The sequence below is a fragment of the Chroicocephalus ridibundus genome, chromosome 5 (genome assembly GCF_963924245.1).
Source record: "Chroicocephalus ridibundus chromosome 5, bChrRid1.1, whole genome shotgun sequence".
Classification (NCBI taxonomy): Eukaryota; Metazoa; Chordata; class Aves; order Charadriiformes; family Laridae; genus Chroicocephalus; species Chroicocephalus ridibundus.
This window is the reverse complement of record NC_086288.1, coordinates 13,308,497-13,336,312: the sequence shown is the minus strand read 5'-3', so window position 1 is coordinate 13,336,312 and position 27,816 is coordinate 13,308,497. Positions and strand designations below refer to the sequence as shown.

General features: G+C 46.6%; 2 protein-coding genes and 1 long non-coding RNA gene across 5 annotated transcripts in view; 1 reads left to right on the top strand and 2 right to left on the bottom strand.

Annotated features, from left to right (window-relative positions):
- Positions 1–978: 978 nt before the first annotated feature.
- Positions 979–9,727, top strand: NOCT (nocturnin). Its single transcript, XM_063335222.1, has 3 exons — positions 979–1,395; positions 6,222–6,491; positions 7,563–9,727. The coding sequence occupies exons 1-3, from the start codon at positions 1,221–1,223 to the stop codon at positions 8,396–8,398; spliced, it is 1,281 nt and encodes a 426-aa protein (XP_063191292.1). The 5' UTR covers positions 979–1,220; the 3' UTR covers positions 8,399–9,727.
- On the bottom strand, positions 9,188–15,436 carry LOC134515815 (uncharacterized). The gene is made up of 3 exons (XR_010071123.1): positions 10,858–15,436; positions 10,475–10,748; positions 9,188–9,321 (listed from the first exon to the last, which is right to left on the bottom strand). It is a non-coding gene; the product is annotated as an uncharacterized LOC134515815 (long non-coding RNA).
- Positions 15,437–15,669: 233 nt separating this feature from the next.
- The window catches only part of ELF2 (E74 like ETS transcription factor 2), a 38,781-nt gene continuing 26,634 nt past the window's right edge, over positions 15,670–27,816 (bottom strand). For 2 of the 3 annotated variants that reach the window (XM_063335219.1, XM_063335221.1), the window contains 6 exons: positions 26,057–26,170; positions 24,897–25,070; positions 22,805–22,891; positions 18,572–18,764; positions 17,826–18,179; positions 15,671–17,390 (listed from right to left, as the gene is read on the bottom strand). In XM_063335219.1, coding sequence (XP_063191289.1) covers positions 16,763–17,390; positions 17,826–18,179; positions 18,572–18,764; positions 22,805–22,891; positions 24,897–25,070; positions 26,057–26,170 — 1,550 coding nt within the window. In that variant the 3' untranslated portion in view covers positions 15,671–16,762. Of the gene's footprint in view, positions 17,391–17,825; positions 18,180–18,571; positions 18,765–22,804; positions 22,892–24,896; positions 25,071–26,056; positions 26,171–27,816 lie in introns of all 3 variants that reach the window. The other variant, XM_063335220.1, reaches the window with a different exon arrangement.

Here is a 27,816-nt window from a genome sequence, read left to right as displayed (position 1 = left end):
CAGCACCCCGTCCCGCTGAATTGGAAGCGTCCGATGTCGGGAAATCCACCACTTCCCTGGGGAGATTATTCCAGTGGCTGATTGCTCTCATTGTGAAAAATTTTCCGCTTGAGACCCAAATCTCCCCAGGAGTGACTCGTACCCATCACCCCTCGTGACTCCTTGTAAAAAGGGACTCTCCATCTTGTTCGTAGCCACCCTTTAAATACTAGAACGTGGCGGCAAGGTCTCCCCCGAGCCCTCTTTCATCAAGGATGAACAAACCCATTCTCTCAGCCCTTCCTCCTACGGCGCGCTGCCCGCATCACCTTGGTGGCCCTTCCCTGGACCCTCTCCAGCCCGTCCACGGCTTTTTTACATAGCGGGGGCCCAAACCGAACACGTTATTCCAGGTGAGGCCTGAGAAGCGCTGAGCAGAGTGGGACGATGACACCTTTCTCTCCGCCGGCGACGCCCTTGGCGATGCCCCTCTGAAATACCCAACGTTTCAGGAAAAGTCCCGTTCTCACAAGGAAAACGCGTGGTCTGACCCGTCCTGACCGGCCACGGGCGCCGCCGGGACCCCCCAGCCCCCCGCTGCGGGGGCGAGACCTCGTTAGAAGGGGTCACCCCCCATCACACCCCCTCCGGAGCGCCCCGCAGGCTCCCACGCGGGACACCACGCGTGGGCACGGCCTTCCCCCCCCCACCCTGCGTTCGAGGGGTGCGCGTGGCTCCGCGGGATGCGGCACCGCGGCGGCCCCCCCTGGCTCCCCGTCCCGTCCCTCCCCCGCCCCCGCCCCGGGTGCTGAGGTCACGGAGCCACCCACCCCCCGCGCCGTGACGTCCGTGGGAACACAACGCTCCGCTCCCCGACGTCACCAACGGAAAGCCTCCGCCGGGCGAGACCATTCCACGTCGGCGGAGGGGGGGGAAGGTGGGATGCGCAGCTCCCCCCTCCCTCCCCCCCGCCTCCAGGCGCAATCTTCGCGCCCGCGGCAGCGTAAGTCGCGGAGCGAGGGCGGGAGACGGTGCGGGCGGGCTCGGCGCGGGCGTGCCCGTGTCCCTGTGTCTGCGTGTGTCCCCATCCCCCCCCCCCGCGGACGCGAGTGGTAGGTGCCGGATGTACTGGCCGCGCCGGGCGCCGCCGCCTCTATAAGCGCCGCCGCGGGGGGGGTGCGGGAGCCGCCGCTCGCCCCGTCCCGCACCGATCCGCTCCGCCCGCCCGCCCCGCCGGGAGCATGTACCAGAGCCCCGCACGCTGCCTCTGCTCGGCGCTGCCCGCCCTCCGCTGCGCTCCCCCCGCCGCCCGCCCGCACCGGCACTGCCTCCCCCTGCCGCCGCCGCTCCTCGGCCCCGCCGCACCGCGGGCAGCGGCGGGCGGCCCGCCCGCACCGGGGGCGCCGCCCCGCACAGGTGGGTACCGGCGGGAATAGGGGCGTGCGGGGAGGGTAATGCCTGAGGTATCCTGCGGGCAGCGGGCGGGGTTGGAGCCGGGAGGCTCCGGGAGCGCCGGCACCGGTTAACCGGGGCGGGATCAATCGTAGAACGGTTTGGGGTGGAAGGGACGTTACGCGTCATCTCGCCCCATCCCCCCCCGGCATCCACCACCAACCCCCAACATCGGGGGGCTCAGCCCCACATCACCCCCTAGCAGCACGTGCCACCTTTCCGTACCCTGAAAATGGACCGGAACCGTTAATTTTAAGCCTTAAAAGTGTGAGCGAGTGACATCCAGTGACAACGTGCCCGGCGCTGCCAGGCCGCCCGCGGAGGGGTTTGGGCCGGGGCTGGGTGGCAGGGCTCACTCTGCGCCCGAACGCGGGCTGGCTGCTGGGAATCATCCCAAATTCTCCCTGGGGAAGCTCTCCCGGTGCCGGAGTGGGTCAGCATCTTTATCCTGCTGTTGGAAGCACGCTGTCGGCAAGCGGAACCGTTCCCTTCTCTGCCAGCGTTGCGTGTTGCATGGGACGTATTTGACTCTCAGTGGGGGGTTTTTTCCAGTACAGCCGGTGTGCGGGGAAAGCCCGTCTTGGCCTCAGGCAGGTGGTGCTGAGGCATCGGGTCCCTGCTTGCCTGTACCATTTGCTATCGACGATCACGCCCCGGTCCTCATTCCCAAAATGAGACTTGGAAAGCACTCAGGGTCCTGCATGTCCTTGGGTGCAGGCTCTGCCCGGGGTCCCTGTGAGGATGGCACCTTGGCGTGCTCCACGCTCCCTCCCCGCTGCCCTGCGGCGAGGCTCGGAGCGGTGACGCGGCCTCTGTGGTTCAGATTCGGCCCGAAGCCCTGTCTATCGACTCGCCTCCGACCGGGGCTAAAACCGCACGCTGGCGGAGAGGCTCCCTGTGAAAACTGGGGCCGCTGCCACCTTTGCTCCAGGCTGCTGCTGGCAGGAGAGGTCATCTGTTGACACCCCCCATGCAATATTTGGGGCTGTGTTTCTCACCTGGCATGGGGGAGATCCACCGTTCCCTACCGTTCTCAGCTGGGGTGGGGGTGAGGTGTGTTTATTCCCTGTTACGGGAAGGGTCTGCGAGCCAGGCTGGGGCAGGGTGCTTCCACTTCTCCTGTTGAAGCCGGGCCAGGATGAACAGCAGGATCGAAGCTTCACGGAGCTACAGGGAAGAGGAGCATATGTGCCTGCGAGCTGGCAGAGTCCAGCTCACGATTAGAGCGCTCATGAGGAAAAGGGTTTCCAGAGCTGGTGCCAAGTGCTGATTCTGTGTGTCACTCGGGGCACAGTTGCAGGCTCCCTCCTCTTTCTGGTGTTTCCCGTTGACTAGGCAGCACCTCCCTTGCTGTGACGAGCTCTCCCAACCCCATTATCAGGGTCCCGACTGGCCTAGGTCTTAAATCTGGCCAAAATCAGGACTCTTAACTCCAAGCAGCAGCAACCACCGCTTTGAATGCGGATGGCCCAGGGCTGCAATCCCACAGCTGGCCCAAACGAGGCTGGACGTGTAGTACGATACCCCGTAGCACAGGATTTGTCACATGGGGATGGCATCTGCCAAGTGTGTCCTAGAACGGGGGTTGTAGGGAGGGCATCTCCGGCTGCTGCCGGCCTCCTCGGCTGTGGAGGCTGATGCAGCTACAGAGCAGGCTGCAGGTCTGGTGGGGCCAAATCCCTGCGGTGAACAATCCCTGCTCCCGGCCAAAAGCAGCGCTGGGAGGAGGTAGGAGAGGGAAGGAAGGGAAATGGTTTCATTCCTGTTCACCTTGCCCAAAAGGGAAGGGCCCTGGCTCTGGCACCCCTCTGCAGCCCCCCTGCATGCTGCGCCCCTCATCTTTGAAGCAAAGTCCTTAAAATAAAGTCCATGACTGCGTGTTGACTGAGATCCTAGAAGTTCATCTCTTCTGTGCTAGGGCTGGATGACACAGGAAACCTTGAACTCTGCACCCTCTTCTGAAGCTTAGTGAACACTTTAAATCCTTGCCCTGCCCTTACAGTGCTGAGGCACCACCCTTGCTGAGAGGAAGGCTTTTCTATTATTATTTAAAGACCCTTGAATAGTAATTGCTGTGCTGGCGTCCCGTGTTGCAACATCGCCCCAAGAGAATTGCGTCCATGTTCACCACCCACCGCTAAAGTGCAAGCTCAGGAGTCCTCTGCGTACGCCAGTGCCGCGGTGTCACAGCGCCGGCAGCAGACATTGTCCCAGCGAGTTACAGGTCATTTAACTGGGACTGTAAGGATCTCGGAACGGTGACCTTGTACCTGCCTCGTTGCCAGGGGCACGTTAAGCATTGCAAAAGTAACAAATGGATTTGGTGTTTGCAGTTTCAGTGGTCAGGTTGCTGGCCTGGCCCCTGTTCTGCAGAATGGTTCAGTCTCTGCTGTGACAGTTTCAGCGCTTGGGGGAGAAAGAACTCGAGCAGTTCATCAGTCATCCCAAGCTGGAGTCTTCCCGCCAGAGTCCCGCTGCAGCCAAGGGCTCCCAAGCCACCTACAGCGGGCCTGGAAGCGTTTGATTTACAGCCCAGGCCCTCTTTCACCCAACCTTCCCTGGGCTCTCAAAAGACAACAGAAGCTCTTTTTCCTTCCTGAAACCTTCCTGACTTTAAAAGCTGTGGGAGCCGGGCTGTAGCACATCCTGTACGGGTTAGACTGTGCCTGAGCCCCCATTAAGAGCCGGATACCCCGTGACCCCAGGGATGCGGAGATTTGGATGATGCTCTGGCTTTGTTTGCAGCTTGGCAGGTGCGCGACTAAACTTAAACTTCACCCTGCTGTAACCGATGTAAGCTGCTCGCAGCTCTAGGGTAGACTTTTGGCTGCAGATACGTGGCACCTAGCTTGTCCCCGCTGCTCCCATGTCCCTTTCAACATCTGATTTGGGTCCAGCAATGAGCAGCCTAGGCTCTTGCTAACACCTTCTTGGCGCAGAATAACTCCCCGCTATTCCTTTGGAGAGCTCTGCCTGAGCCATGTTCGTCCACGGTGTGGCAGGGGCTGTGCAGAAGGCACAGCTTCCCACCGCCTGGCTAATGCTGTGCCTGGAGGGAAGGGCAGGGACGTGGATTTGGGGCAGAGCTGTGTGGGATGCAGGGCTTGTGGCTGCTCTCAGCTGCCGACGGCATCCCTGAGGTAGCAGAAGGCACCGTGTACTTCTCTCCAGTTGCAGCACTGAAGTATGGGTTGTACCTACCCCAAAAATAGGCGAGGAGCTCCCTGTGGAGCTTTCATTAAAAGCTCTATTGATTTCTTTGGGTTTCTGCATGGCTGCCTGGCAGCTCTGGTGGCGTGTGAGCTGGAACTTGTGTAAGCACTACAGAGCAGGCTCTCGCTCCTGCTCCCCATCCCCTCGCAGCGCTGTCGGGGTCCTGCTTAGGGATTTCACATTTGGGCCCGCTTCCCTCACCGTTAAATGGCATTTCTCCCACTTCAGCTGTACCTGGCTCCTTGACAAGAATTGTAAACTAAGCAAGGCTGCAGAAGCTGGAACGCTTTACGCACAGATCCCCTAGAAAGACATTTGTGCGTGTGAGCCCCAGCTGGCATCTCAGCTTGAGGAACTCCTGGTACTTTAAATAAAAAGATGGAGATGGGGAGAGATGCCCTACATACAATTTAAATCCTCAATTTATGACTTTCTTAGAACTGTTCAGACATGCTATCCCGCTGGCTTACACACACACACACAACATATGTTAAAGCAAGTATTTTAGTGCCTTTAGAAGTACCTGTTTCCCTAAAAACAAGGACACGAGGCTCCTGCTGTGGCGTCTTTCTTTTCTCTTTTACTCCTCCCAAGTATGCTTATTGAACTGTTAGGGCTTCCATCTTCCTGCCGTCCCCTCTAGCCAGGTCAGCCACCGTCGCGTGTCTGTCACCAGGCTCTTACCATTGATAATGCTGTCGTGCAGGCCGGCAAAGGCTGAACACACAAGTGTGGTGGGTAGTGCCGCAAGATGACGAGTCTCTTCTGATTTTTAAGTAACTCAAAGGTACAAATAATCTTACTTAAAATCTGCTGTAGGCCCGCAGCAACGCAACGCTGAGGTTCTTCTGCTCAAGATTCCCTTTGCAGAGTGCATTCGGGGTCGATAAGCTGAGGCAACGAGGGGACTCTGTCGGCGCTGCCTCTTGCGCACGTGGCCGTGGTGCCGGCGCTGCCCCTCCTGCCCGCGGCTGAAGGCGAACCAAGTGGTCGGGCAGAGTGCGGGACAGTGGCCTCTGTGACGAGGGTGGCACTTCAGGGGAAGACCCTTCTCCCGAGGAAGGGTTGGAAGAGATGTTGGGGCACGCGCGATGGGTAGGATTGCGGTGAGCTCTGTGCAAACGCCTCCGCAGCTACCGTTCGTCTCCGTTGGAGACAAATGCTGCACATGAACGAAGGAGCAGGCAGCGTTTGCCTACCTGCTGGGCTCTCTCCTCTGTGAGAAGGGAAAAAGTACCCTCTATTCTGTTTCCTACAAGACGTGCAGAAGTTAATCTTAGCCCTGCTAAGATAAAAGGCTCCTTCCTTCCCTTAGAAGACACCTGCAGGATGCTTTAAACCAGAGGGTTCACGTGCTGCAGAGGTCAGCAGCCCCGGATAATAAGCAAAACACGACGAGACTGGACAGAACTAACCCCATCTCTGCATCCTTCTTATTTTATCCCAGGTTCAGGAGCAGGCTCCTGCACGAGCCGCCAGCCGCTGGCACTGTAACAAGGCTATCTGTAAGGCACCTCAGTGCCGGGAAGAGTCACGGTGGACATCTCTAACACCTTTTTTTCTTTTTCTCTTTGCAGTGTGTTCCATGGGCAACAGCACCAGCCGGCTCTACAGCGCCCTCGCCAAGACGCTGAGCAGCGGCGCCGTGTCCCAGCACCAGGACTGCCTGGAGCAGCCGGACTCGGCACGGCTGGATCCTATAGACCCCAAGGATTTGCTGGAGGAATGTCAGATCGTTCTGCAGAAACGGCCACCCCGGTTTCAGAGGGACTTCGTGGACCTGAAGAAAAACGCTGTCAGTAACCACCGCCCCATTCGGGTCATGCAGTGGAACATCCTCGCCCAAGGTAGGACCCGCCTCTAAGCTCAAGGTGTGACCTTGAGATCAAACGCAGCTATGAAAACTCTAAATGCCTACCTAATTAAGCATGGCTGGGATGGGCAGAGCAAAGGGAGAGAGGTGGATTACGTGAGGCACAACTGACTGTGGGCTGGCGGGGGAAATTTTCAGCCCTTGAAATAGTGGCTTGCCGTCCGTTCTGTTGGAAAGGAAAAAAAAAAAAAAGATCTCTCCTTGAAACTGTGATGCCCAAGGTATCTCTGAATGCCTGTCTTAACTGGACACAGTATATTCAAACAGCTGTGGCCCATCGCTTTTAGACAAACCCGTAGAAAAGACTCATCCTTCCGTGAGCTTTATTCTTTGTAAAGCTTCTCTACAGTTTTCTCAGTAGTTTCTCAGTGAACTGTTCAGGGAATTCAGATCCGTTACAGGAATTCTTCATTTTTCAAAACAATTTTAACTGGATTTTTTTTTTCTCAGCCCCCTAAAATCAAGGCTGTAAGTTGACTTATCCAACAAGCCGCATCTTAAAATCTTTTGGGGTGGGAAATCCCCCACCTGGGGACTGCCTTAAGGTTCTGCAGTCAAATCACGCTTACCCCACTGCTTTTTCTTGTGCTCAAGCTGTGTCAGACACATGTGGAAGCACTTGCCACAGTGCAGTGGCTTTTGGTAAGGGGGGCGGGGAAAGACTTCCATCTAACTTGTATCTGTAAAGGGAACATAATTTTTTTGGAGAGACTTCAGTGTTTTGGAAAGGGGTTCTCACACCCATTGGCAGGCCTGGCACCCTCAAAGTCAGCAGCTCCTCCTGAAAAACCCATCGCTTGCACGTAAACTGACGTGCACCCGCTTTACAGAGAGAGCAAAGTGTTGCAAAAGCCTCACGCCACTTCCCTTTGTAACCTCTCGCACTGTGACCGCCGGCCTGCTCTCGTGTGGGGCTGCAGGCAGCCGGCTCCCGAGAGCAGAGCCTTTGGCCTCAGCAAAACCTGGAGGAAGACCATCCTTTTTCATCCATTTTAGCTATCGGTAATGTTTTTTTTTTTCTCTCCCCCCTCTCTGCTAATTTCAGCTCTCGGAGAAGGGAAAGACAACTTTGTTCAGTGCCCCATGGAAGCGCTGAAGTGGGAAGAGAGGAAGTGCCTCATCCTGGAGGAAATCCTTGCCTACAAGCCTGACATCTTGTGCCTGCAAGAAGTCGACCACTACTTTGACACCTTCGAGCCGCTCCTCAGCCGACTGGGCTACCAGTGTACTTTCTTCCCCAAGCCGTGGTCCCCGTGCCTAGACGTGGAGCGGAACAACGGGCCGGATGGCTGCGCCTTGTTCTTCCTCAAAGACCGCTTTGAGCTCATCAACAGCGCCAACATCCGGCTAACAGCCATGAAGCTGAAGACCAACCAAGTGGCCATAGCTCAGACACTGAAGTGCAATGAAACTGGAAGACTCTTCTGCATTGCTGTCACCCACCTGAAAGCCCGAACCGGCTGGGAGAGGTTTCGGTCCGCGCAAGGCTGTGATCTTCTCCAGAACCTGAAGAATATCACCCAAGGTGCGAAGATCCCTCTGATCGTCTGCGGAGACTTCAACGCGGAGCCAACCGAGGAGGTCTACAGAGAATTTTCCAACTCCAGCCTCAACTTAAACAGTGCATACAAGCTGCTGAGCCCCGACGGGCAGTCAGAGCCCCCGTACACCACCTGGAAGATCCGGCCCTCAGGAGAGTGCCGGCACACACTGGATTATATCTGGTATTCCCAGCATGCCTTGAATGTGAACTCAGCCCTGGGCTTGCTGACTGAAGAGCAAATCGGGCCCAACAGGCTGCCCTCATTCAATTACCCTTCTGATCACCTGTCCCTGGTGTGTGACTTTAGTTTTAACCAAGACCCTGACAGGCTGCTGTAACGGGTTGGAAGGCCACCTGGTATTGCAGTGTCTTAACTCACCACTATTTTATTTTCGAAAAAAACTTTTGAAGCTGGGAGCTATTGAAGGGTGAGGAAATACCCTTGACTAAACATTATTTCGGGCACTTGTTTGGAGTTACACTTGCCGTTCAGCGTTTGTTAATCTGGAGCCTCCAAGGGAGGAAGAAGAGAGTCGGTGTTCTCGTCGTGGTGGTCTTGCCGCGTCAGGGTTTGAGAAGCGGGTGGCAAATGAGCTTTATCCTTTCACTAACCCTCGTGTTTAAGGATTTAATCCTCTAATGAATGTGGAGGCCTTAGTAGTTAAATCAAAACACGTGTGTTTGTTTGTAAAACAACTTGCCCTAAAAGCATGCTCATTTTATTTATTTCACGTTAAGCTTGTGCAAGTACCAAAGGGAATGAGGCTCGACTACTCAGTGAGATTCTCTTAAATCTTTTTCTGTTGCAATACAAAGGAAGTTTAACGTGGTTTAGACAGGAACAAATCTTAGCTCACGCTACATTTTTTACATGACTTGAGATGACGAGTTCATTAAAAGCGAGTGGGTAATAGCGCAGTGTGAGGAAGGTCCCCTCCAGGAAGAGGAGGTGAGGAAATAGAGGCTAACTATTCTACGTCATAAAGTAATATCCTCACTTTTCCAGATGAACGTGCATGTGTCCGTTACACCCATAGGGCCTGTAGGTATGTACACACGGCGACTGTTATCTTTGTCTCTTCTATGCTTCCCTCCAGAGGACACACCGACCAGGGAGTATTTCCTCCTCTGCTTCGAGTATTTCTTTTCTAAATGGTTTAAATTTGTAGTCTTGTCAATCTTGCTGTTTCAGTAAAGGGCCAATCTTCATGTTGAAAGACTTTCTTTTATTTATCTTCAGAACCTAAAGCTACACTGGAACCTGTTAGAAGATAAAATTTATTTATTGAGAGAAGTTGGTGATCCCACGTCTGACTTGAAATCATACATCAACAGTGTTCAGGAGCCTCTTTGTGTGGCCCAGGGGAACTGTGGCTAAGCACCTAGGCTACAAGAGAGCTGCGTTAGTGTAGTAACTCTCGTGCATGGAGTGGTGCTCAGGGGTATGACATAGGTATCGTACAGATGGATTGTAAACGTGGCATTGCGCCGGAAGACGGAGGTAGGGCGAGAGGAGGGAAGAGAAGCAACAGTTGGAGTTGGGCTGACGTTTAGATAGCTAGGGAAGATGAGGCAGAGCAAGTAAAGCAGTACTTCCATGTCAAGGCCTGTAGTAACTCTTAAATGTTCCAGGTGTTTATTAATAAAAGCCTTTGGAAGAAAACCCAGGTAACGTCTCTGCTGCCATCTTTTTCATTTCCCTATCATAAGTAGGTGATGTGCCTCAACCAGTGACTGTTCAAGCTTTAAGTTAGTGGTGATGCTCCCTGTTCCAGAGTTTTCTTCCCCAACACCGCAGTCCTGATCTTACGAGTTGGCACGGCAAGTGCTCGTTCTCAAACCTGAAATGCCCCAATTCCACGGCAAGCCTGCAGGGAAGGCAGTTACCGTTAGCTACGTTAAGCTGCCCTCTCCCCTAACTACAGATGAAGCCTAGACTCTGTATTACTGTAAATATTGCTCTTCCCAACAGCGGTGCAGAGCTACAATCCTGGCCAGTACTGCAGAGCAGGCTGCAAGTATTCCTCAGGCAGCTGTATGTGTCACTTTCTTTTAAAAGGTCGTTTGAAGAGCAAGAAGTGCCACAGGTATGTGCTTTACACAGACCATAAATTACTGCGCTCGAGTTGCTGGTAAGTGAAATACAGAGTCTGGCAACTGGAAGGCCCAAATTCCCAGACCTACGCCCTCCCTTTCAGGCACATGAATGAAGCGCTGTGCTGCACAGCTGTGTCACGCTCTGTGCGTGTTCCTGACCCTTGCAGGATGAGGGCCATGATCTGCTTCCAAGCAGAGGCGCTGGGGCCTCTCTAACCAGCCTGGGATGCAGGACTCTGGGAGCGTGGATTTGAAATGCCCCAGACAGAAAGGATTTTACAGCCAAGGAGCCCGATGTCCTTGGTGAATGCTCTTACCAGGCAGATGTGACATATCGATTACTGCCAGCCAGGGCTTCCTTCAGCTGAAGTTTCAGAAAGAACAAACTGTGTCGCTGGAAGCCAGAAGGGGTGGCTCCTTTCGGGGAGAAAGGCAGACCTTTGAGCATCCCTGCCGTAAGCTTTTCATACCGGCTAGACTGAAACAGCTTCCTGCTCACGGTGCTGGCTGCCCTCAGTTGCTCTCTGAGGGGATGAGCTGCAGTGCTGTTCCTTTAGGGTTCTCTTCTCTTAGGATCTTCCCTCAAATGGTCTTTGCAAGGAAAAAAAATAATACAATTTCCCATTAATGGAGGTATCTAATCACCTGTAGCTAAACCCTTCTAAAAGGAACACCACAAGGCAGACCTATAAGATAGTACCTTTAGTAAGTCAAATCCTTGTTCGCCTACCACAACCAGTCACACCAGAGGATGGAATTTCTATTCAGGCCCTTTTGGCAGGTTCTGGAAGAAACTACACTTGTGGTAGAAAGCCGTGACTTGCAAGCAAGGATAGTACTGTACTTAGATCTGTATTTAAACAAACTAAAACAAAAAACATCCCTAACGAACAAAAAAACCACCCGACAACAAGAAAGAGCCCTTAACTTCCGTTTTACTTTTGCATAAGCAGCTCCCTTTTCCTAAGGCCAGCCGAGGGTGTCCATCAGCGAGGCACTGTGTCACCCCTGCCAGGGCACAGAGCCACAGCACCGATTATGGCAGGCTTTGTTTACCAGCAGGAGCTAAACCATCACAGCTACAGAACTCCCACCACCGCTGTCACGGAGCAATGATATTTGGTATGTGGACGATTCTTACACCATTCTACTCAGATCCTTGCTTTCAACGCTAATTCTCCGACGAAAGAAACCAAACTGTGGAGAAACAGCATGATTTGCGCGATTCTGCCATCACTGCAGAGCTTTTCTGAAGTGGAAAGGGCTGGGATTCTTATTTCACCCTCTTCTTTCACCCTGGACACGTGACAGTAGATGTTCACTGCTTCATGTCCTTAAAGGGTAATTTTGAAGGCGAGGGGAGGGTGGAATAACTGTGAAAAGGCTGGGGACTCTCCCCATCACAAGGCAATTCTTAATATCATCACACTCCGAAAATCACACATCCCTGCCATAGCACAACAGGGAACCCTTTCTGCTGTGCTTTAACAAAAGGTAGACAAGATGCAGAAATTAACAGGCAGCTTCCCAGTCGGCCTCACCCTTTTATCCCAGTACTTGTTATAAAATACATTTTGCAGACAGAGTCTTTTGGAAAACTTAAGCGAAACATTGCTCTTGCTTTGTTTTATTCAGCAAGAGGCAGGCCTGCAGCACCGTAATGCTTTTGCCTGCTATAAATATCAGTACACTAAATATTTTTCACAGGAAGAAGCAGGAAGGCTTTTAAATTTATTTTTTTTTTCCCTACGTAGCAGTATGACTCCTACAGTAAAAGTGTCTTCAAAGCTCTTCTTGTGGCTGTCTCCCTTATAAGCACAGCAAGGCTAAAAAAAGTCTCAACAGACCCCTCGCTCTAATCGTGAATAAAAGCTGCATTAGCTTTAGCAGTGACAGTTTTCCCTCACCCTCAAGCTAGCTGGAGGAAGAAATGACCCACTTATTTAATTTGCTGAAAGGCAGAAGCTGTTGCAAGCTTATTAAAACACTATCTCTCTTGGAGAACAATTAGATCAGAAGTAGATAGCGTCACTTGGATCTTTTTCACTTAATAAGCTTAATACCTGCTATTTGAACTGTCTCTACGAGGCAGAAATTGAATTTAGCCTGTTCCGGCTGTGACAATCTTCACGCGTCGCTGCGATCCCTGCTGCACATGTCACGGTGAGTAAGGGCTGAGGCTTCCGGCACCTCTCCGCTTTCTCATCAACTCTGGGCTGCCCCTGGCTCCCTGATCAGCTCAGATGTAATTCTCCAAAGCCCTAAAGTTGGTGAAATCAATTAGCAGAGGATGCCAAGAGCTCAGCCTTCCTTGCAGCACGCTTTACCCAGATGAGTTGTGTGAAGGCACAGAACCCTTTGCTAAGCAGGACGGACTTTGTCCAAGAAACAGTAGCAAAACCTGTGGTCTCTGGGATGGGATTCCCCTTTCAATTTTTCTTGCCACAACCCAGAAATTTTGATATTCAGATCTTTATTCCGAATTGCAACTCACGGTTAGATTTTTTTCCGCTGTGGATTACACAGCATTATCCTGTCTGCCCGGTAACTTACAATAGTGGTTATTTGAAAAATAAAACTGTTTGTGGTTATGTCTGTATTATCAGCAATACCATGGCTGTCTATGTCTCGATGCCATCTGTATAAAGCGCGCTCACTTCACTCTACGGTTTCGTTCCATTCACGCATCTAGAAGAGTTGCTGCTTGCCAAGGATGAGGTAAGCCTGGACCCTTCTACATGAGCCACCAGCTTCAGATGTAAGAGCTAGTCCCGCTCCCACGCATGGACAAAATAATGTTTTTCAGTGAAGAAAAAAAAAAAAAGCCTAGGAGTACAGCTAGATCCTAACTTCTTCAATGTTTTAGCGTTCCTTTGTCCATTTCAGATGTTACAAACCTGACCAAAGCTCCACACACCTCCAACACCACCAGTAAAAACATTTCTCGCCCGCGCAGTAATTAACTAGGTCGGCATAAAGCAGCATGTTGAAGAGCAAGATTGCATAGACCTAGAGAATGATCTGAGATTTTCGGTTACAGGCGGGAACCTCACCTCTCCGACACTTAGCTGTAGAAACCCGCAGGGAGAGGCTGCCTCTTGTAAGAAGCAGAGCTCGTCGCATAGATTCCATACCACCTCTGAAGCACAACCGGGTCTCAGAACAACGCGGAGGAACCACGCGCACACAAAGCAACGCTGAAGAGCTGCGCTTAAGCGGATACGCTGAAATCAATCACACCTGACTGTGCCAAAAAGCCTGTCTGTACTTCTAGCTAGCAGCTAAATTAAAAAAAAAGGTGAGGAATACAAAAGCATACACGGAAAGCTTAATAAAAAGGGTCTTCACTGTTTGAAGCCAGGTGAAGTACCCTTTCCATTTCAGCTCCAGCGCATCCTCATACAGAGATTCTCGCAGCACTTAAGGAACTTCTGTTAAATGTCCCCTAGCAGCCGGTAGCGTGTGTGCCACTCACCAGGTGGCCAGGGGAGAGAGCCAAAGGACCATCACCAGTTCTGTGGCAAGACGCAGCACCGCCAGTAACAGGAGTGTCTCAGAGCCCGGCTGCGAGCTGCCCATCTCACCAGCAGCAGAGATGTGCGCCTTCATTCCTTTCGTTTTTGCCATTACATGTTGAAGTCTTGGCTCTAACTTAAGAGAAGGTCATCAGCTGGAAATCTTTATCTATTTCCAGGAAGAGTTTGTCCCCGTTTGACTTCCAGCGTACCTAAATTAGGTGTCGGAAAGGTCTTAACTACTAATACTCCAGAGATAGACATTTCATGCTGTGAGATATAGCATCTCTCTTTCCTATACGATCAAATAACAGCCGTTTAGAAAAGGATTTCTTACAGAAAAGACTTACAAATGTGGGTTTAAAAATGCTGTTACTTTCCTCTTGTCTTCTAGCGCCGATGTGTTGTACCTGCCTCTCTTCACACTCCTCCGTTCCCCTTTACCCACAACATTAGTGCTTCTCAGACTACCAAATTAGACAACCCATTGCTCAGCTTCCCCCTGCTTCCCTTTGTCCTACCTCTTTCTTGGCAACGTAATCCTCCTCCTTCTCCCACATTTCCTCCTGTGAAGGAGCTTTTGTCCTCTACCCAGGCCAAAAACACAGCTCACCTGTAAGAACCTTTGCTTCTTTGGGTTAACAGCTGGTGGAAGGGATTGCTGCCTTCTACACCACACTTTTTTCAGCTTGTTCATTCATTTGTTCTTAAACTCTGCTTCCCTACTTAAGAGTATCAAAAAATAATCCCCTTTTCTGAAAAGTTTCAAAGCTCCCCACACGCTGGCCTGGCTGTATGGAGCTATTCCCGCATTTCTTACCAGTCGAAGGGAAGAATGGGGCTTACTGCTAGGACTCCGATCTCTGCCATTAGTGAAGACCTCAGCTCCAGATTTCTGTTAAAAATTGCACCTCCAGGCACGAAGTACTTAGATGTTCATTCCGACTTAAATTACTTCAGTATTACCTGAGCTCCCGCTCTGAACACTTTCCAGGGCATCTCACTAGGAACTGCGGGTGCCACTGGGTACCCAACAAGCTGATGTGCTGCTTCTCTAGTAACTGTTGTGGTCCCCATGAAAACAGGGTAAGGCACCCTGCATCTATTTTAAGCCAGACTCTTGCACATGGACCGCAAGTACGGAGTAATCTGTGTGTTCTCACCCGAAGCTTTATCCTGTAGTAATGTATGATACTCAGAACTTCAGTGCAATTATAAATGGAAAAATCTACTCAGATACTTACTTCATTCAGAAAACAAAAACAAACATCTACCTGAAGTCATGTATTTGTGCTGAAGCCAAAATATGAACAGTTGGAAATGTCAATGGCAACAACATCAAAAGGACTAAAAGTATAACTTAGTATTTCTCTTTTTTCACAGTTTCTACCTATCGGTACTTTCAGCTTGCCTCTATGAGATGATCAGAGAGATTAGTGCTCTGGAATAGCCAGGTCTGCTTATTTCTACCTTTCTTTTGCAATCTTAGGAAATCTTAGGAAATTAAGGTGTAGCTGGAGGAATAGTTGGGTAGTTCACAGAGCTCTAGAAGTTATTGATTCTCAGAGTCATTTAAGCAAACCCTGTCGTCTTTGCATTAAAACAATTGGGGGCACACACAAAGTTATCACCTGTCAGCTGGAGGGCAGTAACTTCTTAAGCTACACAAGTTATTCCACAAGCACTTGTGATTCGCCACAATGGAAGAACACGGCGTATGCTCATCGCCCTGAAAAAGCATAAGAGAACTAGACCCCTGTCAGAAGTTACCTCACCAACTACCGCAAGCTTCTCAGATACGTCAATGAAAAATATTTCTGTGTACTGTGTGAGAGAGTTGGTCAGCCGTTCGGAGTACCGGCGTAGTGAGGAGTTCCAGACTTCCACACTATAGCAGCTATCTTAGCCTGTATGCCTGCAAGATTTCAAATAAGCAGAAAAGAAGGTTAATAGGTTGCAAGGAAAAAATAAAAAATAAAAAGCAGACCAAACACCATTAAATTTCGTTTCTATATTTCATTAAAACCTACTTGAATACACTTTGAAACAAGAGTACAACAAAATAGAATATACTTCAAATGTTGAATATACAAACTATTATAGTTCATTCTGAACACTGGTACTTCCCTCTTAACTTCAACTAAAAAAAAAAAAATTTACAGGTTTAGAACTACCTGACAAAAGCTCATGCTGGGCGTGACCTTTCAAGTGACAGAGTAGAGCTGAAACTGAAATGTATGCACGGATGTCAAGGCTAAGTGAGAGACACAGGCATGTTACAGCAGAAGGCGGAAAGCCTGCTGCTATTTTGTCCACAATTAAGAAATTTAGACAGACTTTTAACTACCATACAAAATATGTTACATGTAATTCTATAACAATACTGTGCTAGGTACAAGATTTTTAAAAAATTTGTTTTAATAAAAAAGCTTTACACAAACAAGCCATTAGCTTATTTCAAGAAAGATAACTGAAAATCAGTCTAAGGCTTTCATTTTGAATCTGCTTAAGCTGTATGATACAAAAATCCCTCTAGGTCTCTGTCTTCTTTTAGAAGCTCTTTAATCTTCTCCTTTATTTCACATTCTACAACACCTAGTAGTAGAGTTTTTCACATAGCACCAGTTGAGTACTGTGGGCACACAGTAGTAATTGCTGGTATGCACATAAAATGCATCAAATTTGCCATTTGTAACAGTGCGACTTTCCTCTCCCCCTGAAAACTAAAAACCAAGGCAAACCTCTCACACAACTCTCTTTTAGTGTTCCAGGTCTTAGTGTAACTTGGTAACAGGTAACGTAGTGAACTGTTTGGTCCCTGTTCAGTCCCTCTATCTTTCCTTCTCCATAGGTTCAGCTGTTTCCCAACTGGAAGAGGCGGGTTTTGTCAGCATATCAATGTGGTTCGATTCCCACTGAAACACGGGAAAATAAATTTTTTTCCAGTATGTCTTCAACATATGCATGTTTATTAACATTTCAAAACTCTCCTTTTCGACTTGGTGATCACATCCACTTCCCTCCCCCAATTACGTCAATTTATTCAAAACCGTAACAGTCTAGAAGTCCATGCTGGAAGCAACCTATTCTTCATTTCTCGCACGTTATGATTCCTTCTGTTTTCATTGTTACAGGAAGGGCAATAGCTGAGGGCGTGCTAACTACTACTACGTGGGTCACAGTCTTGCTTCCATCTGCCGGCTTCTCTTCTTTTACCAGCTGCAGCGTTTTCACTTCACGTTCCTGTTTTAAAGCCGCTGTGTCTGATTTAACTTCTGGACTTTTTATAACTGCGCTAATCACCCTGGGAGGAGTCTGGCCAGACGCCTGCTGAGCAGGCACCGATAGTCTCATTACTGGTGTCCCATGAGCTATAGACACTGGGGTTAGTGCTCTAACAGCCAACGGGGTTCCCACGATGTTAATACTTCCTGACCCAGACAGGCCCGTTTTTGTTTGTAACTGACACTGCGTAAGTTGCGTGGCAGGGATTGTAATGATTTTGGCAGGCTGCATTGTGATTTTCTCTCCGTTTTCAGCAGAGGTTGGCATCACAGTAGGGATTGTCTGGATTACTACCTTTGGAGTTGTGGCTGTTGTTGGACTGGTGTTGGTTATTAACGGTGACCCTGCGTTTACTGACTGCACTGCCACGGTTGAGATTTTCTGTCCCAGAGAGGTCATTACAACAGGCACTTGCATTGCCACACGTACAGTCCTGCAAAATAAAGAGGCGTGCATTTAAGGCAAAACACAAGGCACCATTAGAGATGACAACAGGGATAGAAATATCTAGGACTTACAGATTTTTAACTAGTTCTTTTTTAAAAACAACCAAACCAAAAAGTAAAAAAAAAACCACCACCTTTTGCGCTTCTAGCAATAGGACTTTGGAAATTTAGCAGCATTCGTATCTTTTTTCCCCTCCCTCTCTACTTAATTTTAAAATACGCTTGAGGGCAAGCATATTGACAATTGGCTCTGATCTCATAAACTAGACTTTCATAGCATCCTGTCATGTTACACTGCTGCCTGCAAATCAGAAACTATTTCCAACATTTAAAACATAAAACAGAAAGCTAAAAGACAGCTTCCTAATCAAAAAATGGCTTGTCATTAGCAAATGACAAGCCCAGGCCATATTAATACAAACCTGGGAGCTGTCGTTGCTGGGACAGTAGTAGTGGTAGTTGAGGGACGAGATGACGACGTATCATGCGCTGGTGAGGCAATATTCACAACTCTGGTGACTGCTTTTTCTGTTCTGGTACAGCTTAATTGAGAGGAATTTTTTCCTCCGCGCGCAGAGGTTGCTGCCTTTAAAAGGTTTTCTGCAGATAAAGACACTCTTTCCAATGACTTTTCATCTGTAGGCATTGACAAATCTTCACTGCAGGACTCACTTTTGTCATCATCTATGACAACTATATTTTTTGGCATCTCCTTAAACTGATACACAAGCCTCTGTCCCTCAACTTTTGCAAGGATTCCTCTTTGATAGTAGTATCTGCAAGGAAAGTACAATTAAGTAGTAACCAACGCAGTGACAAATTTTAAAAAAAAACTCATTCTATGCAAAAAAGAAAATCTGAAGTAGCCACAGTAAAACCGACAGTGTGAGACAGTAAGGCAAGAAGCTGGCAGAGCACACTGGCAGAGTATCTGAAGGATCTAGCTGAAAAAAAATCCAACCTTTTAAATATATATTTTGGGAATTAAATTGCACATTAACTGGTAACATAAAAAGCAATAGGAACTGTAGGACGGATGCTTCTGAAAGAGCTAAGACAGCAAGAAGGCAAAGCTTCTAAGATTTCAGAACTGGTCTATTTCTACAGGCAAAATTAGGAATCCGATTTAAAATTATAGTAGATAACTCAAGGATACAAGAATTTTTACCTCAGAGCTCTTCCCATAGTCTCATAATTCATGTCAGGTTTGTTTTTGTGTTTTCCCCATAGTTTGGAGACAGCTTTTGAGTCCACAAGTTTAAAGATTCCCTTCTCTCGCTGAGTCCATTTAATATATCGAGGACAGGTATTTTTGTCCTGGAGAAGGTCCAGAAGAAACTCCCATAAGTACGTTGTATTTCCTATAATCAGAAAGCATTTAAATATTAGAAACGCACTCTTAGAGATAACAGAAAGTTTTCCATATACAGGTAACACTGAATGATCTGCATTACGAGGAGACGTTACACAGAGGATGGTATGTAATGTAATCTGCACATATTCATTCATGCTGTTAAGTTTAGTAAAGCTTCTATAAATATTTACTTTCTAAAAGGAGCGAATCCAAGTGATCTGCTATATAGCACAGGAGCCTGTTCAATCCAGCGCCCATTCTCAGTTCTGGAAAAGAAGCGTGGGAGGGCGTTCCAAGTGACTACAACCTACATCTGTTCGGCAGAGGCAGGGTGAGAGCTCAGAATTTTCTTCCTGTATTTGCTTAAAGGGGGAATGGAAATGCCAGTGCATTTTATGACGCTGAAGGACAGGAGGCTATGAAATAGTAATTTTTAAAAGGCATACAACCTTTGAGAACAAACCAACTCAACTGTGATAAGGTGGCATAACCTGCTGTCCAGGACCTGGGGCTCTCACACCGATTGGTGACAGCCCTATGTTCTGACACTTGCTAAATATACGTTGCAGAGCAACCAACGTCCTGCTATGTCCAAAGCCAGGCCAACTTCTTGCTACAAGTATTCATATGGCAGAAATCCCATGTACCTTTCTGTAATTAGGGGGATATAGAACAAAGTCAGCCTACAGAAGAAAAATTTAATGTACTTCTCAGGTATTCAAGAGGTGTACCATTTCGCCTGGAGAAACCCCAAGATGGGGTTTATGACAGTGACATGGCAGGATGGCATAAAACATAGCATGGGGGTTGTCTGTACTCTGACTACACCATTTGCATCTAGGAAAAGGGGAAGAGAAGCAGAAGGAATAAAAACAGATGACACTCCAATTTGTACAGCTGGAGAAGACTCCTCAAGTTATCTGAGAAGGCAGAACTAAAACAGAGCTACAAGAATAACCTCAGAATGATAATCCCAATTCTTCACTTGATCACACTTCCAAGGAGTGACACAGGCCAAATAAAAATAAATTATTTTTTTTTTTTTCTGAAAAACGGTCATTAATTCCTGAGATTTAGTGGCCCAGCATAGCACTTGTTATGCCATGCTGAAGACAATTCAAATACATTAATGCAGGTTAGAGACCACTGTTGCAGACTCCAAGAAGTTAGCTATCTTTGAAAAACCTCAGAGTAAAACAAATTACAGTTTCCATCTTCTAGAAGACTACCTCATAGGCAGAGAACAAATATTTTATACCACATATTCCAAAAAAACAGCATGTACTGACTGAAGAGCTACCAAAATCCAGCTTCCACTAGATTTCAGAGACATCTGAATAGGACATATACAGGTAAAGAGTCAACACGAGAACTCAGGAATCCTGCAATCATCCTAGATTTTAGGGAACTAATCTTTTTTTTTTCCCCTTAGCTCCTCAGAAATACAATCTTTGGGTCCACCACCAAATGCTGTAGGTCTGCAACAGACTCTCTACAAAAATAAAAGTGGACTTCAGTACTAGAAAGTAAACAGAAATTTCAAGAGAAATCATTCCTTAAAGTGCCTAATTTTTCTGCAAGACCGGTGCTGCTGACTCAGCAGCTTTTTTCTTTTGCCTCATACTCTGTGTTGACCTAAATAACTTTTTTTCCACAGGAGGACTATGCAATACCTATACTAATCAGAAGCCAGTGATACTTCAGGTAGGCTGCTATGCCAGCTACAGCTGCTATGCATTTAACACAAACGGGTTATTTTAGGAATGTTTAATACAATTTTGAACGATTTTTAAACCCTTTCTTCTTAGAACCAGTCTTTTCTAATACCATGAATCCAAGTTTACAGACTCCTGAGGCAAAACCAGACATGGCTGTAAAACATATTATCTGAACAGGTTTATATTCGTGCTACTCTTAAGCATCCCTAAAGTCCAGCATGGTAGTCAAACATGTACTTTTTTTTGTAGATCTTGCACAATGAAAGAATTTTTTGCGGCTAGACAATTATTACAGCTGCCTGCTACTTAAAAATGTTAGCTGTCATCTCAAAATAGAAGGATTAATGGCCAGAAAGTATGTGAACGACACAAGGCATTGTGCGCATCAATGAACCAGCATCTATGTGAAGAGGCTCAAAGCCAGTTTGGCTCCCTCCAACTGCCTACACTTTAAAAAGAGTATTTATCCAAATGAAAAACAAAATATTGAATGGGAAACCATGCACAAACTGTCAATCCACTCTGTGAGGACAGAAAAAATACTACCATCTCACTTTATGAAAAAATATTAAGAAGTCTCCAGTTCGTCCTGTATAAGGAACTGAAGGGCACAATTAAATCAGATTTACAGCTGCATTTACTTTGCACCAGAAAGTATCAGGAAGGAAAGGGTACCTACACGGACAACAAGCAATCCCCTTTCCAAATGTGCACAACCAGCTGTCCTCCTCCTCCATGACTTAACTCTGCTGACAGTACTGAGCTCTAGGAATAATTCCTGTTTTTCCAAAAACATGCTGCATTCAAAACAGCCTATATCTGCAAGTAATTTTTTAAAATAAATAACAAAAAATAAATCCAGTAACAAAATATTTTGCAGGACATCAACTTAGCATGTACTAAGAAACAAAAAAGTATTTTATGCCAGCCATAGTGTAAAATACGGAAAGAGATAGCTTGTGAGAACAAGAGACATAAGTAGATCATTACGCGCATCCACAGGAGAAAAAAAAACCAACAAAAAAAAAACACAACAAAAAAACCCTCAAAGCGGTACCATCTCCCACTTCAGCTATAGAGTGAAATCACCAGTACAGACAAAAACTAGAAAAGACACAAATACGGGCCTCCTTTCTCAAAGTTATTTGGGCAGTAAACTAGGAAATGGGACACGTTACAAGTACTATTCAGATAATGGAAAGCTGTAATAGTGAAATCAGAACTAGAAAGCAAGCTAAGAAGGCTTTAAGAATACTCAAAAATAAAAAGGAAGATTAAACAAGATGTACTTTTAAGTACAGCAGATGCAAAGATTGGTGATCTTCACTGAGGTCCATCGCTACACCCAAAAGTGAAAACAACGAGAGTGGCCACTGCAGGGAAATTTAATTACTGTTTGCGCTGGTTTTCATGAGTTAACATCTGCACGATGTCCGTCCTATTCTTCCTTGCCCTAGTGGCAAATGTGACTGCTCAGGAGCTGAACCCAGATAAGGAATTATGTAAACAGCAGAGATCCTGCTTTCAAACAAATCCCAAAATAATAGCGGAGCTGACCACTGCGCACTCTTTCAGCTAGTACGCTGCCACTGAAAGTCACTAAACCTTGTTTCTCCTAACCATAGCAACATCTCCAAACAACTTTCAGTGCGGTAAGTGGAAAAGAGATCCACATTCTTCACCTATAACCAGTGGAACTGTAACTGTACGCCAACTCAAAGGTAACCTGTAAGCAAACGGCCTAGTCTGTCTCCCTGCTGGGTGAACAGCAGGGGCTTGGAGTCCATTAAAGTACCCACTATTTATCAGGAGAAACATCAGAAAAGTATGACTCTCCCGCAACAAAATCCCTCACTCAACCACTAAAGAAGCACATCATCATTTGGTTTTCCCCTTAAGCCAAACTCAATCTGTTAGGCAAGCAACATACTCCCATCGAAATTTGTGAATCAACTAAGAAAACATATTTTCAACCATCACCATTACAAACACCCATAAGCTGCTTATACTTTCTCAACAAACTGTGTGTCTAACAGTAAGTTAACACACAACACAAAAGACAGCACAAGTCAATAAACACAAAGCAAAGCAAATGAAAAATCAGAAAGCCTATTAACTGCAGAGTGTATTACAGGGCACTTCTAGAGCAGTTCCACACATCCTTGTGCAAGATCTTGTGCAAATTTGAAGACATCAAATAAAATGAAAACTCTAATGAAGTCAGTACAATCTCTTCCACCAAACTTTTCAAGATCTGTATATTTCCTGTGACAGATACAATAAATACACACTGCATATTTTCAAAGACTTGATAAACAGAAAAATATACCTTTGCCTTCTCTAGGTTTCTTCTTTATGCCTAGATCTGGAGACCCATCCGATATAGTCGATTGTTGGGTCTTCGGTTTACGGCCAGCTGCACATAAAACACGGGGGCGGAGGGGAAGTATTAATCATATGCAGAATAAAAGCATTTTATAGTTTGGCTTTGCTGAAAGAAGAAATGCATGCATTTTTTTTTCCCCCCCTGCAATTTCCTTGCTACAGGTATGGATAAATTTAAATTCTTAGATTACTACTACCTTTACATATCCAGTTTAATTCATACACAGATTTAACTCAATTTCAGACAAGTTAATGGCAGGTGAGGTAAGCGCCAAATGTGTAAAGTAAAACTTCAATCTATTTGCACTCCTTTAGTCCAGTGTCTCTTTTTACTCTGAAATGTATTATTTCTTCTTCTGCTTTGTGTCTGGGATTCTAGTATGGGTATCAAAGCATCAGTTTTCCTAAGAAAGCTTACTACTGAAATCGTAAACATTCATTTCCACCTTGCACCTTCCACTTCAGTGTGCAAGTGGTGCCGCACAAGATTCACAAACAGTGGAGCATTAAGACGGCTACAAAACGGCACCCGCAGCCTTGTCAATGCGGTGCTGGGAGCCTACCTGCGCCGCAGCCCCCACCTGCCTGCTGCCCAGCATGGGGTTGCCCTCCCCCGGCTCGCTGGGGGCTGGCAGGGCTCCCACACACCTCCTCTGACCCTCCGCCTGCCCCTGAGCCAGGAGGCTGAGGAGGGGACTCCTCAGCAGGCGGCAGGCTCGGAGCCGCCTTCCTTCCCCTGCCAGGGAAATCCTCTCCCAGCAAGACCTGCGGCTCCTTCATCCTTTCACACTTCAGTGACCTTTTTACTCAAGGTAAACAGGCCCAAGCAGGGAAGAGGATCATACCCCAGGGCAACAGGCTGTCAACAGCCCGTGCTTCTGCCTTCCGTTAAAGGCAAGCAGCAACAATTAACTCTCCTACCTCAGGCACAAGAGCATTAATTTTTGCTGATGAACAATGTTCTTCATTAAACATTGAATTTCAAAAGGCATTAATTATCAAGACAAAAGTTATGGCTCTGTAACTATGGCCGAATAACCTTGCACACTTAAAAGCAGGGATCTGGGTTCTGCAATAGGAAAAAGATATTTACAAAATAACCTTCATAAAATTTCTGAACTTCCTGAGCACAGCACTGTAATGCGATCTGCCCAGTAATGACCATTCAGACAGACAGTGGAATATAGAGAAATAGTTTAAATGCAGTGTACAACTATAGCTACAGAAAAGCTTTAATCATCATTTTCTTGCTCATGTAATTTACAGTAGAGTTACAGTTATCTGCGTGTGCATGTTTTTATTAAATCAGAAATCCACAGATCTTAGATTTATATCACTTTATCACTACATTGCATTTTTTTTTCCTCTAAATTACAAGTATATAGTCCATCTTAGCATGTCTGGAAGCTCTAATAAAACCATATTCCTATAGTTATGAGAACTGTATTGATGCCTGTTAAGAAAACCGCTAGACCGGAGAGAAACCTCACCAGGTGCCAACCTCTCATTTCGTAACTGAATGCTCAGAACCCAAACGCTGTTCTGAATAGTTTCTCCTCCAAGACACGCCAATCAGACAAATAAGATACTTCTCTCACAAGGTAGATCTTTGTACTGATTTTGCAAACTGATTTATGGTTTTGTAAGCTAGTATTTATCCTGTCATTTCACCAGAAGATTACTGAGTCTACCCACTCTCCAAATGTATCCGTATTTCAGACACCAATGGTTACCTACACAAGTCCTCTTCGAATCCTTCTCTACCCTATTTCCCCTTTGTAAACCAGGCTTAAAAAACACATCAACAAAGACATCAATTTCCTTTATGGCTTGGCACAGACCATTCTCTTGATTTTTTTTTTTCCTTTTTTCTTGATGCAGACTCATTTTCTAAGAACTCACATTTCAGAGTCCAATCAGTCCGATTGTATGAGCAGAAAAATCAGATCATCTAACCTAGCTCCACCAGTTATCACCTGCAGCAGTGCACATCAGAAATAAATTCTGAGATTGTGTCTACGAAGGGCCATACAAACCTTTTTTCTTTTTCATTGGTTCATGGATATCAGGGGAAGTTGGAACAGGAGATGCATCCATTGGTTCAGATTCCTCTGTTGATACCTCCACCACAGTTTCTGTGATCACATCAGGTCTCATGGCTGCATGGATAAATTCTGGGGTTGACACACAAGGAGGGACAAAAACTTCCACTATGAGGAAAGGAAAAAAAAGAAAAGAAAAAAAAAAGAGTATCTGAGTATCTGATGAAGTTTCTACCCGATTATTTTAATGTATCTTACATTAAATTATTTTAAACAAAGCATATGCAATAGTATAGCATGATTCTGTTCCAACAACCTGTCACATAGAAAATCAATCCAATTCCCAAAACCATGCATGCTTGCCAGTATCGTTAGGCATACAACAAGTATCATACTGATATTCTTTAGAACTAAACTCAACTTTAAATGAAACAAATTAGAGCTTAATCTTTGATCCTTATTCCCATCTCCATTTCCTATTTTGTAGCTTTTGGGTTTCAGTCTGACCGTTATTTCATCCAACATATATTAAGTAACTTCAGAAGGAACACTAAGCTAAAGTAATCATCAAGTTTTATTTTTTCAAACCGATAACACTTTGTAACACAGTATACCCAGATACTCTTTCTGAAATAGAAAAACAGATTAAAATACTTTTCCCTTAAAATAACTCTTTATTTTAGCAATTTAAAATGTCAAATTCATAGAACCACAGAATGGTTGAGGTTAGAAGTGACCTCTGGAGATCATCTAGTGCAACCCCCTGCTGAAGTGGGGCCACCTAGAACTGCTTGCCCAGGACCATGTTCGGAGGGCTTTTGAGTACCTCCAAGGATGGAGACTCCACAGCCTCTCTAGGCAACCTCTGCCAGCGTTCGGTCACGCGCACAGTAAAAAAGCGTTTCCTAATGTTCAGACGGAAAAGTTTATTTTAAACATGTGGCTACTCAAGGATCTCTACCCAACAACCTCTCTCAGATAAATGATTTAATCTGTAAGTATGCTTGTTACAGGGGGAAGAAATCAACAAATTGGTAGCTTTGAAATAAGTAACAGCATACAGTTCTCCACAGAAGCAGGTTTCCTAATCTGCTTGTTCTACTAATTAGTGGAAGGAGAAACGGCTCATGGAGCAGAAGCCGTGGCTGACATACCAGGACTCCTGGCATCTCTCAGGCAGGTAGGAGACTCCATATGAAGCAAGGCCTCTGCAGCTTCAATTGTCTTATCCGTGCAGTGCACATTACTTCCATGAACTGATGCTTCCACTGCAGAATGATTGAAAAAAAATAAATTAATGAGAACAGAATACTTATAAAACACCATATGTATTGCTGTACAACTGCACTACTCAGTCTCAAACATGAAAATCCCAAATTGTCAGGTGCCTTCACACCTTTTATACCTTCCTATCAACAGAAATATTTAGAAAGACATGGGACAAGCAGAATCAACACTGTCACTTCTTGGATTAGATTTCTGGTTCACAACCAAGCTCCTCATTTCTATGAAGCACTCAAGAGCTTACAGAAGCAGACTTCTGGGATTTGTCTTCTGCTTTCAAGTGAACCAGAACAAACCAGATTGTAATGAGGACAGTTACAAACTAAAACAGAGAGCAGGGAAGTAGTACCATCTTCAACTATTATCCCATTAAAATCTAAAGGTAACCTCTCTCCCGATTTTCAGTCTATTTGGATAAATATATATATATGTATACACACAAACACAAGATTAGTTTGCAAAACAGATATAAACAGTTTGATTTTCTGACATTAAAAATATCTGTGAGTTGGGTTTAGCAGGCTTGGTTGTTAAAAAACAAAACACAAAGCACAACAAACACTATGCAGGGTTTGGGTTTTTTTAAGCGATAACTAAGGAATAAGGTAAAAACATCTCTTTTTTTCAAGTTCTGAAAGTTTATGAAAACTAAGTAATTAATCAACAATAATTTGAAGTAACTTCAAGACAGCGCATTTAAGTTTGCCACAGCGCAGACCACAGCAACTCGAACACGGCAGCAACACTAAGAAACCTCCTAACTTATCAATTAAAACTACAACCCTATTCACGGCCAACTCTATATTCCTCACCCTCGGAAAGGTTTTTAAAAGCGGTGAGTGCAGAAACACCTGTTGCACATCATCCCCACGCTGGCTAAGGTACGCCGGGCCGGCTCTCTCCAGTTGCTCTTTCCATTTATGGCCATCTGCTCGAAGCTGAACCGCTCCAGCCAGGCAGCCGGCAGCCCAGAAAATCTATCTTTAGCGTAAGCAGGGTCATCTATCTCCGGCGTCAGAGAACTAAAGAGGATTCGGCAATGATTCTCTATGAGAACTTCAAGGCACCTATCCTGTTACTGAAAACAGGATACTAAGAAACAACCTGACATTTGTTTAGTGAAAAGCAGGGAAAAAATACTGCTGGTGCTGCTTCTGACCCAAGAAAACACTAGATACAAACAGGTTCACGCAGGCACACATGGGGAAAAAAACCTTCCAGCATATTGCAGTTTATTTAAATGCAAGGGTTAAAAACTTGAAAAACCTACTAGCCAGCAGACTAAACATATAAACCAGAACCTAAAAGAGAACAAAATCTGGAAGATGCACAAATTTAAAATTCTGGGCGACTGAAATGTCTCGCTGAACCAGCTGGGATTCCCACTGCCGCCCTCTCCCGGGATGCTATTTAGGGGGCTTTATCTTTTGGAATAGCAGATGCCTGATAAAGCTGACGTTCCACCACCACTTCACCCAAGGCTGGGAACAACAAAAGCCTACCTAAGAACACAGAAAATCAGGCTACAGGAAAGGGTCTCTACTGCACCTTCTATCCCTTGGTGGCAATCAGCAAGAGTTTTGCACCCTGAGCCCTTTCCCCAGCTGCAGGTGCTGGGTGCTCCCCGTGC